The 19556-nt window shown below is 44.2% G+C and overlaps 4 protein-coding genes across 4 annotated transcripts; 2 read left to right on the forward strand and 2 right to left on the reverse strand.

The window, feature by feature from the left end:
- Nucleotides 1–1124: 1124 nt before the first annotated feature.
- K441DRAFT_699780 (uncharacterized protein) lies at nucleotides 1125–2368 on the forward strand (the record flags this gene model as incomplete). The annotated part of the gene is made up of 2 exons (XM_067653189.1): nucleotides 1125–1856; nucleotides 1921–2368. Exons 1-2 carry the CDS (start codon nucleotides 1426–1428, stop codon nucleotides 2366–2368), a joined length of 879 nt encoding a protein of 292 aa, XP_067498922.1. The 5' UTR covers nucleotides 1125–1425.
- Nucleotides 2369–11379: 9011 nt separating this feature from the next.
- On the reverse strand, nucleotides 11380–12721 carry K441DRAFT_667513 (Asp f 13-like protein). Its single transcript, XM_067649852.1, has 3 exons — nucleotides 12276–12721; nucleotides 12037–12206; nucleotides 11380–11962 (listed from the first exon to the last, which is right to left on the reverse strand). The coding sequence occupies exons 1-3, from the start codon at nucleotides 12349–12351 to the stop codon at nucleotides 11777–11779; spliced, it is 432 nt and encodes a 143-aa protein (XP_067498923.1). The 5' UTR covers nucleotides 12352–12721; the 3' UTR covers nucleotides 11380–11776.
- A 534-nt stretch (nucleotides 12722–13255) lies between these two features.
- On the forward strand, nucleotides 13256–14656 carry K441DRAFT_619429 (Cupredoxin). The gene is made up of 2 exons (XM_067645876.1): nucleotides 13256–14079; nucleotides 14139–14656. Exons 1-2 carry the CDS (start codon nucleotides 13724–13726, stop codon nucleotides 14401–14403), a joined length of 621 nt encoding a protein of 206 aa, XP_067498924.1. The 5' UTR covers nucleotides 13256–13723; the 3' UTR covers nucleotides 14404–14656.
- Nucleotides 14657–15259: 603 nt separating this feature from the next.
- K441DRAFT_667515 (putative cytochrome P450) lies at nucleotides 15260–17399 on the reverse strand. The gene is made up of 3 exons (XM_067649853.1): nucleotides 16831–17399; nucleotides 16501–16657; nucleotides 15260–16442 (listed from the first exon to the last, which is right to left on the reverse strand). Exons 1-3 carry the CDS (start codon nucleotides 17221–17223, stop codon nucleotides 15406–15408), a joined length of 1587 nt encoding a protein of 528 aa, XP_067498925.1. The 5' UTR covers nucleotides 17224–17399; the 3' UTR covers nucleotides 15260–15405.
- Nucleotides 17400–19556: the final 2157 nt, after the last annotated feature.

Raw genomic sequence — 19556 nt, forward strand, 5'->3', positions numbered from 1 at the left:
TATAGAGAGTTGAATAACGAGAAAGGTAATGCTCATTTTAGAAAATAAAAGGGTAGAAGGATTGGCTTGCTTCTTACATTAGCGCCTCCATTCATACATTCTTAGGGGATACCCGTAAGCCTTTGCCCCTTTGGGGTACTGCATGAGGAAATTTTCCACATCTCCCCCAATGTCATCTCTATCAAGCCATCCATCTAGACAACATAAACGCATCTAGACTTCCGCTTGCCTTTAGGAATGGGGTTGTTTTGGGAACTATTGAGTAGGTGTTGAAGGTTGGGTTTCCCCCTCTTAATTGTTCCCCTGTCCAGAACAATAGCCCGTTGTAGCTTCTGAGATAGCAAAATTCTAGGTTAATGAAAGAAATCAGTAGCCCTGATTGTCTTCAGTTTCAAACACTGAAATGTGCTCTGGCGTGTAAAGGGTGTTTCAAGATGCTCTACCATTAATCACAAGTCTAAAATCAACTTTCCCACTTGCCCACCTATTTTCTACACCGCCGATCGTTTAATATGGGTCAAAAGGAGCAGAACCTATAAATGACTATTGCTGATTTTAATGCCGGCAAATTTAAATCTGGTACCTAAGCTGCACGAGCGTACAGTGTCCCTCCGTCAACTTTTCACAATCACATAAGTGCTAAGCAGCCACGACGAATTGCTCACCAGCACGAACAGCAATTGACCCCTACACGAGACTTCCTTGCAAATTAGGTGCTTAAATAAGACTTACAAGGATTTACCGTTATATGCCCAATTATAAGAAATAGTGGCTTAAATAAATAAATAAAATTATAATACTAAGCTCCTTAATAAGTGTGAGGGGCTCTACGGTGATGTGCACGGCCACCCCCGCTCGCTAAATCGCCACCAACTGTACATACTAAGGCATAAGTTTCGTTAGTACGTCCCGTCTGACATGGATTATTGACAAGGATAAGACAGGCTATCAGACCAATGATGTATGATAATCTTTTAAAGTAACCAATGAGAAAAGAGGAATTCTTTTGCCAAGCTCTACGTATGCTAACGAAACTTATGCCTGATACCGTAGTAGTAATTGTAGCGAAGCAATATGCTCGGCTGCAAGAACCGGCGACCAGCCTTCCTCCGCAGTGTCGTGATCTTTGTCAAATATCGTGAGGTTTCCACCCGTACGATATTGCCAAACTTCATCAGCCACTGCAGAGACAGTCGTGGGCAAAAGAGGGAGAAAGAGGAAGCGTACGTCAGGCAAGTTCTGAATTACCGGCGTTCATGCACCGCCCCACCGTGCCTTACGCCACAGCCTGAACAACTCTACGTAGCTTCTAATTTCACCCCAGGATATCAACCCTTCCACCGTACTATACATATAAACTCCTCGCGGCCTCTGATATATTTTTGGCAGATTCATTATACCCTCAGCACATCTCATTCCATCGCCATGCGCTCCCTCCGCACCATCGCGGGCTCCCTCCTCCTCGCCGCCATACGCCCCTACGGCATTGCCATCATCGACTGGTCCATGCACCGCAAGATGCGCAGGCGACAAGAGCGAAAGGAAAGATGGCAGGCCAAAGGCAGAGCAACCTGGAACGCGCGCCTCCCCCCAGCTCGTTCTACAGAAAAAGATTATCTCGACGTCGTCGGAGGAGGAGGAGTAGATGTGTCGACCCAGCAGCAATCCTCCTTCTTCACAAAGCTACCTCTAGAAATCCGACGACTCATTTATGCGTATGCTTTGGGCGGAGAGCAGCTCCAGCTCGAAGTTGTTGACGAATTTATTGACGAAAAGATGTATGAGAAAGCGCCTTTTAGGCTGAGATGCCCTTCGGCACAACGGCTCTTGGCTTTTCCGAAATCGTGCAAGATGGTGTATGTACATACCTATCTCTTTTTCTTTAAAATTTTAAGAATTGGTTAGTTGACTGAACTCTAGATACGAGGAAGCAGTGCAATTCATTTACACCTCCAACACATTCCTAATCCCCAACATCACAGCATATTTCTGCCTCCAACGCCTCCTCCCCACCCACTCCTTCCAAGCCATCCAGTCCATCCATCTAAATTGGGCACACCCCGAAGCCCGCGAGATGTTCGATTTCCTCGACGGCATTCCTCCCTACGATGTCTCATCTTGGAATCAAACCTGGCAGGAGATTTCGAAGATGAAAGGGTTGAAGTACGTGAGGGTCAACATGGTGATTTACGCGCCGGATGTCAAGCCCGCGTACGAGGAGCTTTTGTTTTCCTCGTTGGCGGCTGTGCAAGGGGTGGAGAAGATTGAGGCGCGCGTCAGTTGGGAGGAGGATGGTCAGCCCAACGAGGATAGGGGAAGGGTGTGGCCGTTTACTGTGAGGACTAGACTGTGGGGGTTGAAGAACTAAGTATGTAGCCACTATGGATGGTTGGAGTATTTACGGAGTGGGATTCAAAGATTGAAGTATTGGTATCAGTATTTCAATGACGTCGGAGTTACCGCATCTAGTAGGTTCTATTCGCGAGTAGCATCGCCGTATCTATCAATCCCATTTAACGTGGTACTCGTGGCACCCACTAGTAAGCAGCGCTTACTAGTGGTCCCGGGCTCAATGCAACAACCGAGCTCAATGCAACTTTTATATTTGTATGGCGTCTCATACAAAATCAACCTTTTTCCAAGTTGAATAACTCAACAACAACGCTATAATAAATTATTAAATATATATACTTCTTTTTTTTATACCTAAATAAGTATAAAGAAACTTAATTTTAATATTAATTTTCTATTTTATAGAAGTTTTAGTATTTACTGGCCTTAAATAAAATATAATAATAAAAAGTATAGAAATACAATAAATACAATAAATATCAGCTTTAAATAAGTTATATTATTGATTTTTAAAGGATTATATATAAGCCTTTAAATTCTTATATAATTTCTATGTAGTATTGTTAAGTTATTCAACTTGGAAAAAGGTCGATTTTGTATGAGACGCCATACAAATATAAAAGTTGCATTGAGCTCGGTTGTTGCATTGAGCCCGGGACCACTAGTAAGCGCTGCTTACTAGTGGGTGCCACGAGTACACGGGGTTTTGCACGAGCCCTGAGTTTTGCACGAGCTAGTAGGCCGCTTCCTAATGTAGATGGAACACCAAAATACTGCCAAAATGCCTTAGAAGTGTTGGGTCTTGCACGACCCAACAGCGTGCACGACCCAACGGCTACTTCTAAGGCATTTTGGCAGTATTTTGGTGTTCCATCTACATTAGGAAGCGGCCTACTAGCTCGTGCAAAACTCAGGGCTCGTGCAAAACCCCGTGTACCACGTTACATCCTGTAAGCTTTGCAGTGCGAAGAATTAAATGAACGACTTGATTGTGAATGTAGCTCTAGAGGCTCTATATATACACGAAGAAGGTAGAAGTGATGGGGTAATAGATAGCTGAAATGGGAACGGTAATCTGCCACCAATATTAATCTGCAACCAATATATTAGGTGGCGTTAACGCCGTCTTGGAGCCTTCCAAGCGGTGATCTTGTGTCTCAGCGCAGTGTCGGTAGTCGGTTACACACCCCCCCAGATTTAACGATGTAGTTAAAGCTGTAGAACATAAAATAAGGGCAGAAGCTATACCAAAATAGGAAATTTAGATACAATTTGAGAGTAGCAAAGGGTAGGGTAATTAAAATGGCATATTGCGAATATTGCGAATATCGCGGATATTACGGATATCGCGGACATTGCGAATGGAGTCAATTGATCTGATGTCGAATATCCACCAAATTTAATTGCTTTATCCATGCCTCGTGCTTTTGACGGGGTAAGATCTTGGTAAGGCCGTTGGCAGGCATCTTGTCTGTAGGGACCTATTGGACGTTAATCTTTTTATCTTAGACTTCCTGTCTCAGCTAGTGCTGATGGACGTCGATATGTCGAAGCTTGGTGTCAAGCTTTGGTGTATTCTGTCTTAGGAGTCGTACGGTCTACATATTGTCGCAGAGCATAGTAAAATCGCGTTCTAAATTAAAGCCTATTGCTTTAAAGAATCGTTGCCACCAGATAATTTTAACGGCAGTAATAGATAGGGAAAGAAGCTCTACTTCGGTAGTTGAGCGTGTAACAGATCGCTATAGGGTTGCTTTCCAATTAATTAGTCCTCCAAATAGGGTAAATAGATATCATTAAGAGCTCCATCTAGTTTCTGTATAGTCCGCAAATGCTGCGTCGGATGCTCCGTAAAAGGTGACGTCTTCTCCTTTAGGGTTTCTGAAGTAGACGTGGGCTCTAAATACTTCGCCAGAGTATTTAATAGCTATAGATTTTGTTCTAAGACAGTAAGCAATAGCTTAGTTTACTGCGTCAAGGTGTTGTTAATTTAGATTAGTAAGGAATTCGGCTAGCTTAGAATGCGTCTTAGCAATATTAGGTCTTTTAAATACGGCAAGGTGTGTAAGTGACCCTACTCGTTTCTGGTAGGCTAGGGTTCTTTAAGNGTTCGTCTGCTNGTNNGACGGAATTAGTTCTTNGGCAGGAAGTNGTNACTTAGGAAATCTTTCTGGTGGTTAAATATTGAATTAATTGGCTATCTTTTCGATATAGGAGTCTTGGCAAAGCTAGAGCTTCCTACTTGCTCAATCTCGACTGATTTGAATACCTAGGAACTACTGTAGGTCTCCTAGTGCACGGATCTCGTATCGGTGCAGCAATTTTGCTTTAAATTCTTTAAGTCTTAAAAGGTCCTTTTTGGCAAATAGGACGGCTATATCGTCTATATAGAAGAAGATAATAAGTCGTCTATCGGTAAATAGGTAGTTGGTACCTGGGATAAGCTTTAATCCAAATTTAGACAGTGTATTGGTAAGCTCTTTGTACTAAAGTAGTGGTGAGATTTTTAATCTATATAGCGCCATAAGTAGCTTTAGGATATGTCCGTTTTGATTAAATCCTTCTAGGCAGTAGTAGTAGATTGGTTTACTAAGCTTGGCGTTTATAAATGCGTTTACAGCGTTATACTGTCGAATTTCTAGGTCGAATGCGGCTGCTATAGCTATGAGAGTATGGAATATTCGAGCAGCTAGGGTTGCTGCATAGGTCTCTTCTTTAGTGATTTATAGGTCTCCGCGGATATATAGTTAAGCTTTAAGCTTTTAAAGGTAACCGTCGCTGTCGAGCTTATATTTGAAGACCTATTTTAGTAGAAGGATCTGCTCGTTACCTGCTTCTGCTTTTGGTACAGTCTTAAATGTCCCTCAGCGTTTTAGGTTATTGTATTCTTTTTCTATAGCCTTTTAAAAGCTAGTAGTTAAAGGGTGCTTTCTTAGATCTTTAAGATTCTTTAGTTTAAGAGAAAGGTTGTCCTAATGTAGAGATGAGGATCTAGTTCGGTTAATGTCCTTTACTAGTCCTGTGGCAAATCTAGCGTAGTAACTAAATAGGGTAGATAGATTGGTTAGTGCTGCTGTATATGCTTAACGTCGAATTCGTTTTGATCCTTCTGGTAGGATAAGGTTGGTAGAAGGTTTGGCCGAGACTTTGTTAGCTCGTAAAGCTATATTGGTTGCTCTATTAGATAGTTCTAGAGAGGTTAACTAGGTAGGAATTGTTTTAATTATATCTAGGATGTCGTCTTAAAGTCCTTATAGTGAGGTGTTCAATTTTAGTAAATCTGGAGATACCGTTCTACTAGGTGTCGGTAACTGTTTAGTATCCTTCGTATAAGGCTCTGCCGCATCGTTTAATTTAGGTATAGTCGTTTATTCTACATTTAAGGTAGGTCTATATAGGACAGATTTATCCTTAGACTTATCCTTATGGAGAGGTTCTAGTAGACTGATCGTCTAAATAGTGTCCTCTAATGCTTCCCTTAGCAGGTAGTCGATGTCTTAACCCTTAGGGTCATAAAACGAGGTCTCGTCAAATGTGACGTCTCTAGTTCGAATGACCTTGCGGAGACTCGGAATCCAGATTCGATAGATATTGGTTGAATTGTAGCTGACCAGGTGTCTAATTAATGCATAAGGAGCTAGTTTATCTCCCCTTTTAATTCGTTTGTCTAGTGTATAGATTTTGCAGCCATATACGTGCATATAGGTAAGTGACGGTGGCTTACCGTAGGCGATCTCGTACGGAGTTTTCCATCCTAGTTGCTTATTTAGGGTTTAATTAAGTGCGTAGCTAGCAGTAAGGAAAGCCTCTGGTCCTAGAGATGGGGGTAAGGATGCTTCTAGCTGTATAGCCCTTAATTAATCCATAAGGGTTCGTCCAGATCGTTCAGCTTTGCTATTTTGTTCTTTTATATACGGGGCTCGGCATTCAAAAGTAATGCCTTCGTCTGCGTACCATATATTTAAGGTGTCTCCTATTTATCCAAAAGCTTATTCATCGTCGCTCTAGAAAAAGATCACGTCTTAGTGGAATTGTATTTTAATTAAACAGTAGGTCTTGCGGATGGTAGGTAGGACAGTAGCTTTGTCCTTATTCTTGGCGGTAAATACAAAATTGAATTTAGAATAACGTCTTAGCCACCTAGACGAGACAGCCACCCACCTAAGACAGTGCACGGACCTCCTACGAAAATCAAAATCAATTTGATATTAAAATCGACCCTAAAATCAACCCCAAAGTCAACCTAAATCTACCCTATTATATAAATACACTATAATCCATTAGTAGTTCCTTCCAACCCTTCTTTACAAAGGTAATAACCCCCTATAATGCAGCCTTCCTTTCCTTTACCCTCTTCTCTTCCTGTTCCTTTTGAAGCTTTTCGTCGTTCTTCTTCTATGCCTCTGCTACTAATAAAACTCGTGCCTTCCTATAGGCAGCTCTTGTCTTACTAATACGCTCCTTCTTCTGTCTTTTAAGAAGCTCCTAATTTGTTCGCTTGAGGATTATATTATTAGCTACCGTACTTAATATAAACTGCCGAATATTATGTATAACTTGAGAACGTAGGGGTGATGTACCTTGTAAGAGCTGCCCAAATATTTTAGTAAGTCTCTCCTCTATGGAAAGAGACACGGGTATATTAAATTTGTGGCTATTTTTGTCTGTAAAGCTTATACAGGAAGGAGTTGTTAGCTAAATCTTTTTTAAAACAACCGAAGGGTTAAACGGTAGAAGGCCAGTTGCCCGCTATCACGGCACTGACCTAACGCATACTGTTTCATACTGTCTCATACTATTTCCTATTATTGGCTGGCCCACCACTAGTGACTTGGCGGCCGGCCCTACTATTTATATACAATACCCCCTTTCCACCTTCTTCCCCTCTTTATACCACAACGTAGTTATTCAGTCTACTTTATTGCAGCACTGTAACAGTTTATGGTATCTCCAATTTGCGCCCCGTCGCGATTACTAATTCCCTATACCCCAGCCAATTGACCTCCGCCCTAGAGCAATCGCGACCTACGCGCGCCTCTGCTAAAACCGACACATCCCCAGCACAATCCTAAAACAATCCTTAGTTTTTACCTAGCGCCTAGATGGGCGATATTAATAACGCCAAAATGGCCGAAACCTAGAACCCCCGCGACGTTTTTATAGACCTCTTTATAAAGATATACCCTAATATCGCATAGACAATCCACCGCTCCCCACTGTACCCTAAGACCTTTAAGCCTAGTAAAGCTTACCTTACCCTTATTAACTATACTAACGAGTTCCTTAATAATATTAAAGTAGGACTATAGTATATATATAATATAAATACCGCTAATAAGAAAGCTAATAAAAACCTTAGCGCCCTTATCACTTCCTAAATAGGAACTATTAACTCCTAAGTAGAGACTATCGCCGTTCTAAAATAATTAACCCCTATAATAATAGTAGTAACCTAGCAAAAAAAACGGAGATCTAAAGACCCGCCAATATTTAGCGGAAAAGGCACCCCGCTAGAATAATAAGCTAATTTTAAGACCTGGTATATTAAGATTAAGGGAGTTTTTAACTAGGACTAGGACTACTTTAATACAGTTTAGTCCTAAATCCTTTACATCTTAGATATGCTAGAGGATAAAGCCTATAAGTTTATTAAGTAGGGCCTAGAGCTTATATATAAGAACCCAAACAATATATTTACGTAGAAATGGCCCGTTAAGGAAGATATACTTAAAGACCTTACCGCCTACTATAAGGTCCTTAATATAACCTAGGTCGCAAAGAATAAACTTAACTATTTCCCCTAGGGCGAGCGTAATTACTAGTCCTAAAAGGGAGAGCTTAATAAGCTAATAGTCCGCGCTAAGAAGATAAACAAATAGAAGGTAGACCTACTTTAAAAGTTTATCTCTCTAAAGATAGAAGAGCTAGTACTTAGACTTGCCTATAAAATTAACAACAGCGACTATATAAGTTAGAGTAAGTAGATAAATATGTTTACTAAAAACCTTATAAACTATATACACTAAGCCAACCTTAAGAAGAATACTAACCACCACCTACCTGCCTAAGCCCCTACCCCTATATTAACCCCGACCCTAATAGTAACTAGAGAACCTATAGACCTTAATAAAATCTTAGATATAGAGCGTAAGTACCGCGTTAATAATAGATTATACTTTACCTGTAGCCTACCTAGCCACTAGAAGGACGCCTATAACCCTACTAAGACAGTAAACCTAGTTCTAATGCTACCCTATTAAATAACGCAAACTAATAACCGCAGACGCGGCGACCATAGAGTCTATTATAGACGCGGCGACCGCAAAGCCTATTATAGCCGTAGTAGATAACCCCCCCCCTTTAACCCTACGGCTTAGTTACTCTAAACTATACCCTATATAGGAGCCTAACCCGTTAATAACGCCTAGTATTAGTAACTCCGCGCTAGCGAATACGAACACGGCTATATTATTAGCGAGGTATTTTCTTCCTATACCCTAACCGAGACTAAAACCCATACCGCCAGCTAGACGGACACTGGAAGAAGTTTTTAACACCTTGAAATGCATTCTCCACATCGCTTTCATAAGACAGTTTACGTTTTGAATACCCGGCAACAACTTATGAAATAAGTTTTAAAATTGATTTTCCTTCTCATCTGAAGTCTGTACTCATCAAGACCCCGTTCACAGTTGATAATTTTGTGAATGTTAAGATTTCCACCTTTGTAAGTTTTCCGTGAGGCATTGAAAATATACTCAATCTTTCGCAAAAGTCAAAAGCCTCTTTGACAAAAGGCGCTCTTTATAAGTCCACGAACGTGTCCCAGACACATGAATTTACCGAATTCCGAAACTCCGGCTGAGAATTTCCGATTACTAGTCCGTGGACATCAACAGGGTTGTTAATCAATCACCCTGGTTTCAATATTGAATTGAATTGATTGATAATATTGAAACTTTTAATATTATATAGAAAAATGCTGAACATAACATATAATAACGCTCTGAACCTTATTTTTCTTAGTCCTCCTCCGTCAACACCATGCCAAGACTCGCGACAATTTCTGACTACTACGTAGTTGCAATTAGTTGTAATCGTTTCAATATTGAATCAATTAACTGAGCCTTCCGCTTACAAAGCTTTCAATTCAATCGATTTGAGGCCTCAATTAAATTGAATTGACTGATTTACAAGCCTGGACATCGAAAAGAAGCAATGGTAACTGCAATCTGTCCGGCGCAGTGCCAAACAGTCCAACACTATCATTACTTCCAGCCGCAGCAACGATACAAGACGGCACCACGGTATATTGACTCCATCGTTTTGAATTTTCTCATGCTTGTTTTGAGTGTCCTGCATTATACAAAGCGAATTCACCGACAGCCAGCGTAGGCCCAACTCCTTACAAACGCAAATTACATCCGCAATTGTCCTTGGGGAGACTGTCCAAATTGATACCCCCGTCTTGTCGCAGCCTGGGTTCATTGAAGCTCGTTAATTGCTCCGACATGGCACCTTTGGAACTCGGGACTTCTGTGGAAATCTGTAACCGACTACTGGTGCTCTGATGAGCCTACCCTTGACTCACTCAACGACTCGCTCACCTTGACTCGTTCACCGACTCGAGCCACCGACTCGACCACTGACTCGGTCGATGACTCGGTCAATCCCTTTCTTATCTCATTATCTATACCTTCCTCATGTATATATATAGACCCTTTAGACCTCCATTTACAATCAAGTCGCTCGTTCAATTCCCACACACTGCAAAGCTTACAAAATCTCCTTTTGCCTCCAACCATAACCGAGACTAGCATATCTGCAATTTTTTGGAGCCTGGGTAATGCGGAATCGCTGTGCATCTACAACATCAGATGATAAATACAGTCCTTGATACACGTCTTTCGGGACAAGCTCCTGTGAATGATGTTGCTGCTCAGCGTAACTTATGGCTTCTTCGCAAGTATCTAGCTAAGAGCTGTGCTTCTAGAACTTAGTATATCGTGTCACCCTTGCCGAGTATTCCGAGATTATGCAGCTTGGTTCATCTGTTTGAACGGATTTCTTGCTATTTTTTACGGGGACAGGAGAGGGACTACGCGTTCCGGTGGTCTCTTTAAAAGTTTGAAGTTGGTAGAGGCATTGGATCCTGTCATCCTTTGGCTCTTGATAGACTCGTATTGTGGGTTTAGGTCGGAGGGGAGATTGGAATTGCCAGAGCCGAGACTCTTTATCTGCGGGCTGCTCTTGTCGTCGAAGCTGGGTATTGGAAGGAGCTCACTTTTCACTTTGAAAAATTGTGGGATCAAGTAGCTTAGTGACCCCGGACAAGCCAACTCCGGTCTTACATATTCCAAACAAGCTCTCCGCCGTCCGAAGTTGGGGCCAGCCAATGTAACAGCCGCATCCAAAACACTTATGCTACGTTCGCTACTTGTAACAGTGGCCAACTGGATTTGGTCGGAGTTTGGGGTAACTTCGATTTCATGAGCAAACACTCAGTAGAGTCTTGGAAATTATCGTCCGACTGATAAACATATAAGGTGTGCGAAACAAGTCGGCAGAAAACGCAGGTTTTTCTTTCCTTGATCTTGCCAAGGTAGCCTAATGAAATACCATTTGTAAGTGGGCACTTGTTTCCATTTGCTTGAACAAAGATTCCACGTAGAAGGTTTTTGAAGAGGAAACGAAAGTCTAACTGTTGGGAATTGAGGTAAAGGCACTCATTATCTAGACTGCGCTTTTCGACTTCAGCCTGGCTTCTGGGCCATGAATAGATCTCTGGCGTAGAACTCTGGGAGGAAGCCAGAAACGACCAGTCAGCACCTCCACGACTGATATGGATTGGTATGGCTATTTGGGAGGGTTTCAATGGAGGCCCGAGGTAGTCCAAAAGAGAAGTGGTGTTGAAGAGAGACTTTCATGACCGGGCTGGGCTGGGTTGGGCCGCGTTTGATGTGAAGGCTAGTTCGTGGGCTAATTTGAAGACACCGTTCACGCCAATAGGAGCCATCTCGCGTTTGTGTGCAACACAGCATTTCACTGCCGTGAACTTAGTACGAAGTGTGAATGCGCTATCGAACGCATCAGAAATTGTTCGTTCCTACTTCATATAATAGTATACTTATCAAGTTAGAACATACGGTTCTCATCTTGCCCAAGCTAGCGGCTTTGAAAATCAATTACTTCCTTCCTAAATCCTCATTACAGACCTTCTCGGTTCCTATATCTTCACGTCCGTCAAATTGTAATGCGATATAACCTCACGCACCGCAATTACGAAGGAGACACCTGAAATCCAATTTGTGATGACGCCATAATGCAATGCGGTTTTCAACGCAGTCCATCTCCCAAACCATTATCGTCTCCATGAACACAACCCCTCCAAGTATCAGCAGCCATATCAGTCTATTACCGCAGTTTAGACGTTGCAGTAGCTTGAACCGACCTGCGCAAAAGTCGCGTCGACCCTTCCAGATTGTTCCGCATTGCCACCCGTCAAGTCGTTCATGGCGGCCTCGGCGATGTTGAAGCCCGCTGCAGTATGGTCGATTGCAAGAACATAGATGATCTTGCCATTGAAGGTGAGTGACCAGCAGGTGCCGCACTGTAGCCATGTTAGCTCCTCATCAGCAATTGAATCTTTGAACAGCGCGTTTTTGCAAAAGAGAGATGACCCACTTGAGCACTGTCCCAACTAGCAACTCCCTCATAGCCGCCAATGTATGGGAAGTGTGGGATCTGACCCTGAGTCTGCCAGCCGTACTTGGTGATGAGGCCGTTAGCTCCGTCAGAGCAGGATACATCAGTCAGAGATCGAGAAGCGTTGTCATAGCCGGTGTCGTAAGATACTGTGAGTTGACATTCGTATCAGAACAAGTTTCGCATGGAGTTGACGAGTTGAGACAAGAGAGACCTACCCGTAATGGCTTGAGCGGACAGGGCGAGGTAAGAAAACCCGAGGGCTAGGGATGAGAGAACATTGGAAAACTTCATGGTGCTGATTTTAGGCGGAAGAGCTTGAGTTGGCGCTTTTAAAGGTTATTCTCGACTGGAATACTTGGTACTGGCTCTGTTTTCGAGGCAAGCCGTAATGATACCGCGTGGATAGACTGGAATGAAGATGATGAACCTTCAGAGAAAAACCCATCATTTATACCCCGGCCTCGTTCCATTGTTGTTGAGCAAGCAGCTACCCAGGATGGCCGTGTATCCGTAGAAAGGGTAGAGATGGGCAGTTACAAGGTAGAGGTAGTATTGAACGTTATTGTCTTGGTGCAGCTGACCGTAGGAAGTGGCAATCCCGTATAGACAGTAAGAGCCGCGTCGGGGTATAAGCAGGTACGAGGTGTAGTTGTGATTATTTTTGGAAGTTGCAGATGGCAGGGCTATGGAGAGAGACCATTAGAAGAGGCCCGAGGTTGAGGTCCTGGTTACATTGCCAAGTAGAGCGTGCGCCGGAGCAACCTAGTAATTGTTCGCAAGATCCAGTTGTCTTCGGAAGTAACGGCTAAAGGCCTCGTAAAGCTCCAATAAATATTTATTCAGGTAGACAGGTACATCTAATCCTAGTAGATGGTGGTGTAAAATGATGTTGTTCACCTGGGTGTCCTGTACGGTGTTGTATTCGCGGCTCCACACACAGGAATACAACCGTAACACCCTCCGAGAATCGCATCCAGCTCGCCCGAAACAAACTTCCCAAAGCACACAAGCTTTGTTGGACTCCTCCAGGGCTGGGGAAAAAGCTTGCCCGTCCCGTGTCTTAAGCCGGACTGCAGGGGCGTTCTTCGCTTCTTCTTCACCACCAACATCAGGGGCATCATGAAACATGTCTCATCATTTAGTGACATCTACATTCGGTTTCACACCCATCCAAGAAACGTCTTATCCATGCCAATAAGGAACCAAGCTTATGCTCTACCCCTTGGTGCTTTAACCAGGCACCCGAAGCACATGAGGCAGGGCTTGAAGTGACAAGAGATGCTGGTGGCTAGACTCAAGCGCTGATGGCGTCGACCCCCAATCACACGACTTGATAGAGCCGCCCTGTTTCGAGGGGAAGACCCCACGATGCTCTAAAGCAGGTGTAGAGCGTCTGTGCTCGCAACACATATCGTCTCGAAGGTGTTCCGCCATGGCTCGCGCGGCCTGCGCCCTCATGTTCTGGCTCTCAAGGGCAGCAGATGGGCCAGTTTCCTTTTTTCTATATAAGGGAGCTCTTAGTCTCCAAATCGAGCATCACACCAGGCAGGCCCAGTTCTCATTCTCTAAACATTCGACTTGAACTTCGAAATAATTTCGATTCCTTCATTAATCAATCAAATATCCAAATAACTAAAATCAGACTCTCCCACACACCACCATAATGCTTTTCCAATCCATCCTCGCCAGCGCCTCCCTTATGGGACTTGTCTTTGCGGCGAACCACGATGTCAAGGTCGGCATGGACGCCCTCACCTTTACGCCTAACACTACCACCGCTGCTGCCGGTGATACTGTCACCTTCCACTTCTATCCCCAGAAGCACAACGTCGTTCAAGCAGCATTTGCCTCCCCATGCGAACCCTCAACCAGTGGTTTCTTCTCAGGATTCGTTCCTACCAGCAGCGGCGAGTCAATGACAACCTTCATGATTACAGTGAACGACACCAAGCCGATCTGGTTCTACTGCTCGCAAGCAAAGCACTGCCAGTCTGGTATGGTTGGCGCCATTAACGCTGCGTAAGTTCCACACTCCTAACATCCATACCATGATCTTCAAAACTAACTAGCGTCATCAGAACCACTGGTAACACAATCGAAAAGTTCATTGCGGCGGCAGCGTCAGCATCGAACAACACAACACCATCTGTTCCAGATGGCATGGGCGGCACGCTCTCCGCCATGAACACGACCGCGTCAGGCACAATGACAATGTCCATGTCGAGCACTGCCACCGGCGCTGCTGCCTCAGCCACAGGCTCTGGTGCCGCATCCGCCCTCGAAGTGAGCAAGGGTCTCGGATTCTCAGCAGCCTTCGCCTTCTTGGGCTACCTCTTCGTGTAGGAAAGAAAACGGTGTTATGCAACCAAGACGAAGGATGATGATTAAGAAAAGATCACAGCGAGAGTTCCACGTGCTCTTGGCGTTAGGTTTGGGTAAGGGCGTATTTGCGGCATCTAAATCTGACTCAAGATATGCAGGAAGCAGGTTCTGTCCCTTATCTCGGGCTTTATTTACGAGAAATTGGCGTCGGCTGTGCGATTGTACAAAAATGTTCCTGTAGCGATGTTCCAATGAGATTATATCATGACCTCACACTTTCTGCCTCGGCCAGCCATCGTGACCCCAGGCTGTACGCGCAACCCACTTCCGAGCCTCTAATGCTTCACTGCTTAGTCTCGTGCACACTAAGTTGCTTGGCCCTTGTTGCAGGCCCTTCTTTTGTGGCTGCACTACTAAATATGCTTATCTTAACCTGCGCTCACCGACACTCCTAGCTGACGCCCACAGAAGAAGCAACAGCTCACTTTAGCTTTTTCACATCGCCCCAACCTCGTTAGTTGAAACCGTTGATCCCATTTCCGGCACCACTCGTAAGCTTAAGAGGCAATGCAAAGCTTATCAAATTAGCACAAAGCTACCAGACCAGCCACGCCCGCGAAACTTTGGTTCTACATGTCTTGGCGAACGCGCTTTGCATCGATAGCTCTCTAGAGAAGCGGAGAATTAACTTACGTGCCGGGCCACTACGGCAGCGAAGGACGGCAGAGCGCCGCCATCCACCACAGCCGCCGAACCGGTTTCGCGAAGAAAAAGCAACCCAACGCTAAAAGTAAGACATTTCTGACAACAGACGACTCAAACACTAACTACGCCTACAAATATACCATTTATTCTGTGCCGCGTTGGGGAGCAATTTATTTTGCTCTTTTCATACCAAATTGTATTTGGGTGACAGTTTGAAGCACCTTAGAGCTTAACATATAGAGGAACTTAATTTCTCAATCATCTGTAGCCTTTCACAAATACACAATACGAGCCCTAATTAGATTATACGCCTCGACGTTAGGCGCTCTGCTCTCTCACTTTCCTCTTCCGGATCAGCACCCTCGCACTCGAATCTAAGAATATGTTATCGTCGATCATAAAATTCTTCGGCCTGCCTTCACCCTCCTTAAACTTGATCTCCCAACCCATCAACAGCCTCACCAGAATCATCTTCATTTCCGTGCTAGCAAAAAAGCGGCCGGGGCATGCGTCACGCCCATGACCCCAATTCAAACTGTTTTTGTCCGTCATCACGAAGCGATGCTTGTTCATCTCAGATTCCGCCGATAGCCGCTTACGCTCCCAGCGGAACGGATCGAAAACCCCAGGGTCAGGCACGATCGCGGGGTCGTGCTGCAGGTTGGAGGCCGCACATGCGAGGTGCGTGCCGCGCGGCAGGAATGTTCCGTCGGACAGCGTGATGGGGACTTTCGCTACGCGTTGGAAGGAGATAATGGAAGGTGGCCCGAAGCGCTGCGATTCGCGGAGGAGTGAGTCCATTTTACGCAGCTTGGGGAGCGTTTCCTTCTTCACGCCTCGGTCCTCAGCGAGGACTTGAGCGATTTCCTCACGGATCGGAGCTAAGTATTCGGGATGCGCGCAGAGGTCATAGATAGCATGGGTCAGGCCCATTGTGGTTGTGTTGATTGAAGCGATGGTTAGGATCATCTGACGACTTGCTAGTGTAGCGGGAACTCGCTCCTTTCCCTTTGCAATGTCAACCATCCAATTTAGGAGTGTTGGCTGCTCTTCGCAGGTTTTCCCTGCCGCAACCTTCTCAAGATGTTCTTGGATCATTGGATATATGATCCTCTTGGCAACGCGAAGATTGCGGTGCATCTGATACCAGGTCGGCACCACCCAAGCTAATATGGGATGAAGGATTGGTGGAAATCGACGAAGAATGAAGGCTGTCATAAACACATTTAGCGTGTAATCGATCGAGGCCGTAAGCCATTCTTCGTTGCGACAGACTGGGTGGCCCAGAAAGACTCTTGCAGTGATACGGGCGACAAGGCGTTGAAGCATGTCTTCAATATTGATCTCAGTCCATTCTGTACATCCTCAGTCACCGTGTACTCCATCCCCGGTTAGAATTTAATGGGGCAATACCTTCAGATTTTGAAACTTCTGCTTCAATGGCAAAGTCCGCTTCATCTTGGATAACACCTGATATCTTTCCCAGATTTGGTGTGAGTTTGGCTTGGAGGACTCGAATGTGTAGATCACCATCCAAAGCGATTTCGGTAGTCGTAAATTTTCCCATATTCTAATGCATATCAACAACATGATCACGACAACTTGGCATATATTCCCGCCAATTTTCTGACATCTTCTGAAGAATGGGATCCATTACTGTGATGCAACTTCTTACACCTTATATTCCTTTGAATGTGTCTAGCCGAAAGATGCCACATTTCCCGATAGGAAACAAGTACTTACTTTTTGAAGCGCCTCAATTGCACCAAGTTTTGAGTGCGGAATTGACCGTAATTCTTCGACATATTTGTTGGAAATGATCAGCATATCTGTGTCCATTCGATGAACGACGAACATGCTATCGCGGAACTTTCGATATCCCTCCTGAACCATTGTTCGCGCTTCAAACATAAAACGAATCCGCAACCAAAAGGTTGGCTCCCAAAAGCCACGATACCCAATATACGGTGCTTTAACTTTGTTGACATTGTTGATGATTAGAGATATCAAAAGTGACGAAGCGACAGTCGCGATTATGTACCTGAAAGTTCTTTCCTTCTCAAAGAGATCTATCCACGGTTCTGTAGTTGATACCGCAGTGAGAAAATACCCCTCTAATTGACGAGAGACATTCATGATTGACAGGTGAATTGATATGACAGGACTGATTGACGACCACGAGGTTCCAGATAATAGGAAATGATAGCAGGCGAGGGATCATCCAAGCGAATAGCACGGACTAACTAGAACTTGGAACATCGTTATAAAGAAACTCTTCATAACGGTGAATATGTAAAAGATAGAGATTTTTCGGCTGTGGAGTCTAGTCTGGTTAGAAGACCCGGAGACGTCCAATGGGAAGGGAAGTATCATGAACAAGATCCGCGTCAACCGCGTGAGGAGGCAAAATCTGACAGGTTCTCTTCCAAAGACTTACAGCAATCGGATGCATCAAGAAAGCAAGCAGGGTTCTGAGTGGTGTCCTTCGAGAACGTGTACGAAGAAGTATCCATACGGACCAGATCCGTCTGCGCAGCTAATGCGGGGCCCTGTATGTACAGCAGGGGTGCGTAAGTACTGGCATGTTACTGTGGTTTTCTTATCTTCTGCAAATTCGCTTGATAAGAACCGCCCGCATCACAATACGCATCAAAAAATACACACCCTATCGTCCCACTAAATATAGCTCTGTATTTTATATATAGAGGCCTATTTTATAGCTCTATTCTAGGGCTATAAAATAAGCCCTTATTTATATAATTTAGGGCTGTTTTTGTGGAGTTATAGGGGGTGCTTATTGATAGGAATGGAGGAGGGTCGCGATCGCGCAGAGCCTTAATTCAAGTTTTACAGCTACCTCCCACAACTCTACCAAAATAGCTCTAAATTATATAAATAAGGGCTTGTTTTATAGCTCTAGAATGGGGCTATAAAATATGCCTCTGTTTATAAAATATAGAGCTGTATTAGTGGGGATATAGGGGGTGCTTGTTTTGGGGGCAGGGTGGTTCCTAGATTAGTCAGCGCAGAGCCTCAATTTAAGTTTTTCGGCTGTTGCAAAGTACCCCATATAATTCCACCAATATTAGTCCAATTTGTATAAATAATGGCTTATTTTATAGCCCTAGAATAGAGCTATAAAATAGGCCTCTATTTATAAAATATAGAGCCGTATTAGTGGGGCTGTAGGGGGTAGCTGTAAAACTTGAATTGAGGCTCTGCGCGATCGCGACCCTCCTCCATTCCTATCAATAAGCACCTCCTATAACTCCACAAAAACAGCCCTAAATTATATAAATAAGGGCTTATTTTATAGCCCTAGAATAGAGCTATAAAATAGGCCTCTATATATAAAATATAGAGCCATATTTGGTGGGGCTATAGGGGGTCTATTTTTTGATGCGTGTTGTGATGTGGGCGGCTCTTATCAAGCGAATTTGCAGAAGATACAGTCGTTTAAGAAATATCGGGAACTCGCTTGGAGCGACGACGCGCGCATCCACCCTACCATCAAAACAATACACCCCATATAGCCCTACCAATATAGCTCCAATTTATATAAATAAGGGTTTATTTTATAGCTCTATTTTAAGGCTATAAAACAAAAATTTATTTACACGATTTAAAGCCAAATTGGTAGAGCTATAGGGGGTGCTTTGCTAAGGCTGTAAAACTTAGATTGAGGCTCTGCGCTGACTAATCTGGCCCCTCTCCCTCCAAATATAAGCACCCCCCATAACTCTACCAATTTGGCTTCAAATTGTGTAAATAAAACTGTATTTTATAGCCTTAAAGTAGAGCTATAAAATAAACCCTTATTTATATAAATTGGAGCTATATTGGTAGGGCTATATGGGGTGTATTGTTTTGATGGTAGGGTAGATGCGCGCGTCGTCGCTCTAAGCGAGTTCCCGATATTTCTTAAACGACTGTAAGAAAACTGCAGTACAGTCGATGGCCTCCCAGTTTCCAGCATCCTAGAAGTATGTTGAGTCGGTGCACCGCAGCAAGATTAGTCAATTAGTTCGTCTGATGACATGGCGATTGGGTTCCTAGTGCTACTCAATCCTATCCTACGGTTATCGATAAGGGACCAACCAACCGGAGAACCCGGTTCAATGCAAGTGCCCAATCAAAAATTTGCCCGGCCCAGCACTCCCAAAATGGATTGATAACGACAACACAACATCTTCTCTAGGCCTGCGCTGATCGCCTGCAACACCCAAGCGCTTGCAGAATCCTATGGCAATTCGAAAACATCACACATGACTCTAGTACCGTCCCCTGCGTTCCCTGTGCCGCCTGCAGTGTTCGGATTCGCTATCATGATTCTGGTGACCCAACGCCTCGTCGCGGCACAGTAAGGGACGCGGCACAATTACGGCATTCTCAGTAGTCCAACTATCGGGTCTTCCAACTTTCATTCCCAATGGCTGATATTCTCGGGCTTGCTATCATGATGCTAGCGA

This window comes from Cenococcum geophilum, assembly GCF_001692895.1.
Source record: "Cenococcum geophilum 1.58 unplaced genomic scaffold K441scaffold_56, whole genome shotgun sequence".
Taxonomy (NCBI): domain Eukaryota; kingdom Fungi; phylum Ascomycota; class Dothideomycetes; order Gloniales; family Gloniaceae; genus Cenococcum; species Cenococcum geophilum.

Coding starts and splice junctions, on each gene's coding strand:
- K441DRAFT_667513 (XM_067649852.1), bottom strand. CDS start 12,351: ATGAAGTTTTCCAATGTTCTCTCATCCCTAGCCCTCGGGTTTTCTTAC. Junction 12,207..12,275: donor GTCCGCTCAAGCCATTACGG/GTAGGTCTCTCT, acceptor GTCAACTCACAG/TATCTTACGACACCGGCTAT. Junction 11,963..12,036: donor CTAGTTGGGACAGTGCTCAA/GTGGGTCATCTC, acceptor ACATGGCTACAG/TGCGGCACCTGCTGGTCACT.
- K441DRAFT_619429 (XM_067645876.1), top strand. CDS start 13,724: ATGCTTTTCCAATCCATCCTCGCCAGCGCCTCCCTTATGGGACTTGTC. Junction 14,080..14,138: donor GTTGGCGCCATTAACGCTGC/GTAAGTTCCACA, acceptor TAGCGTCATCAG/AACCACTGGTAACACAATCG.
- K441DRAFT_667515 (XM_067649853.1), bottom strand. CDS start 17,223: ATGAATGTCTCTCGTCAATTAGAGGGGTATTTTCTCACTGCGGTATCA. Junction 16,658..16,830: donor CAATTGAGGCGCTTCAAAAA/GTAAGTACTTGT, acceptor GATATGCATTAG/AATATGGGAAAATTTACGAC. Junction 16,443..16,500: donor AGAAGTTTCAAAATCTGAAG/GTATTGCCCCAT, acceptor GAGGATGTACAG/AATGGACTGAGATCAATATT.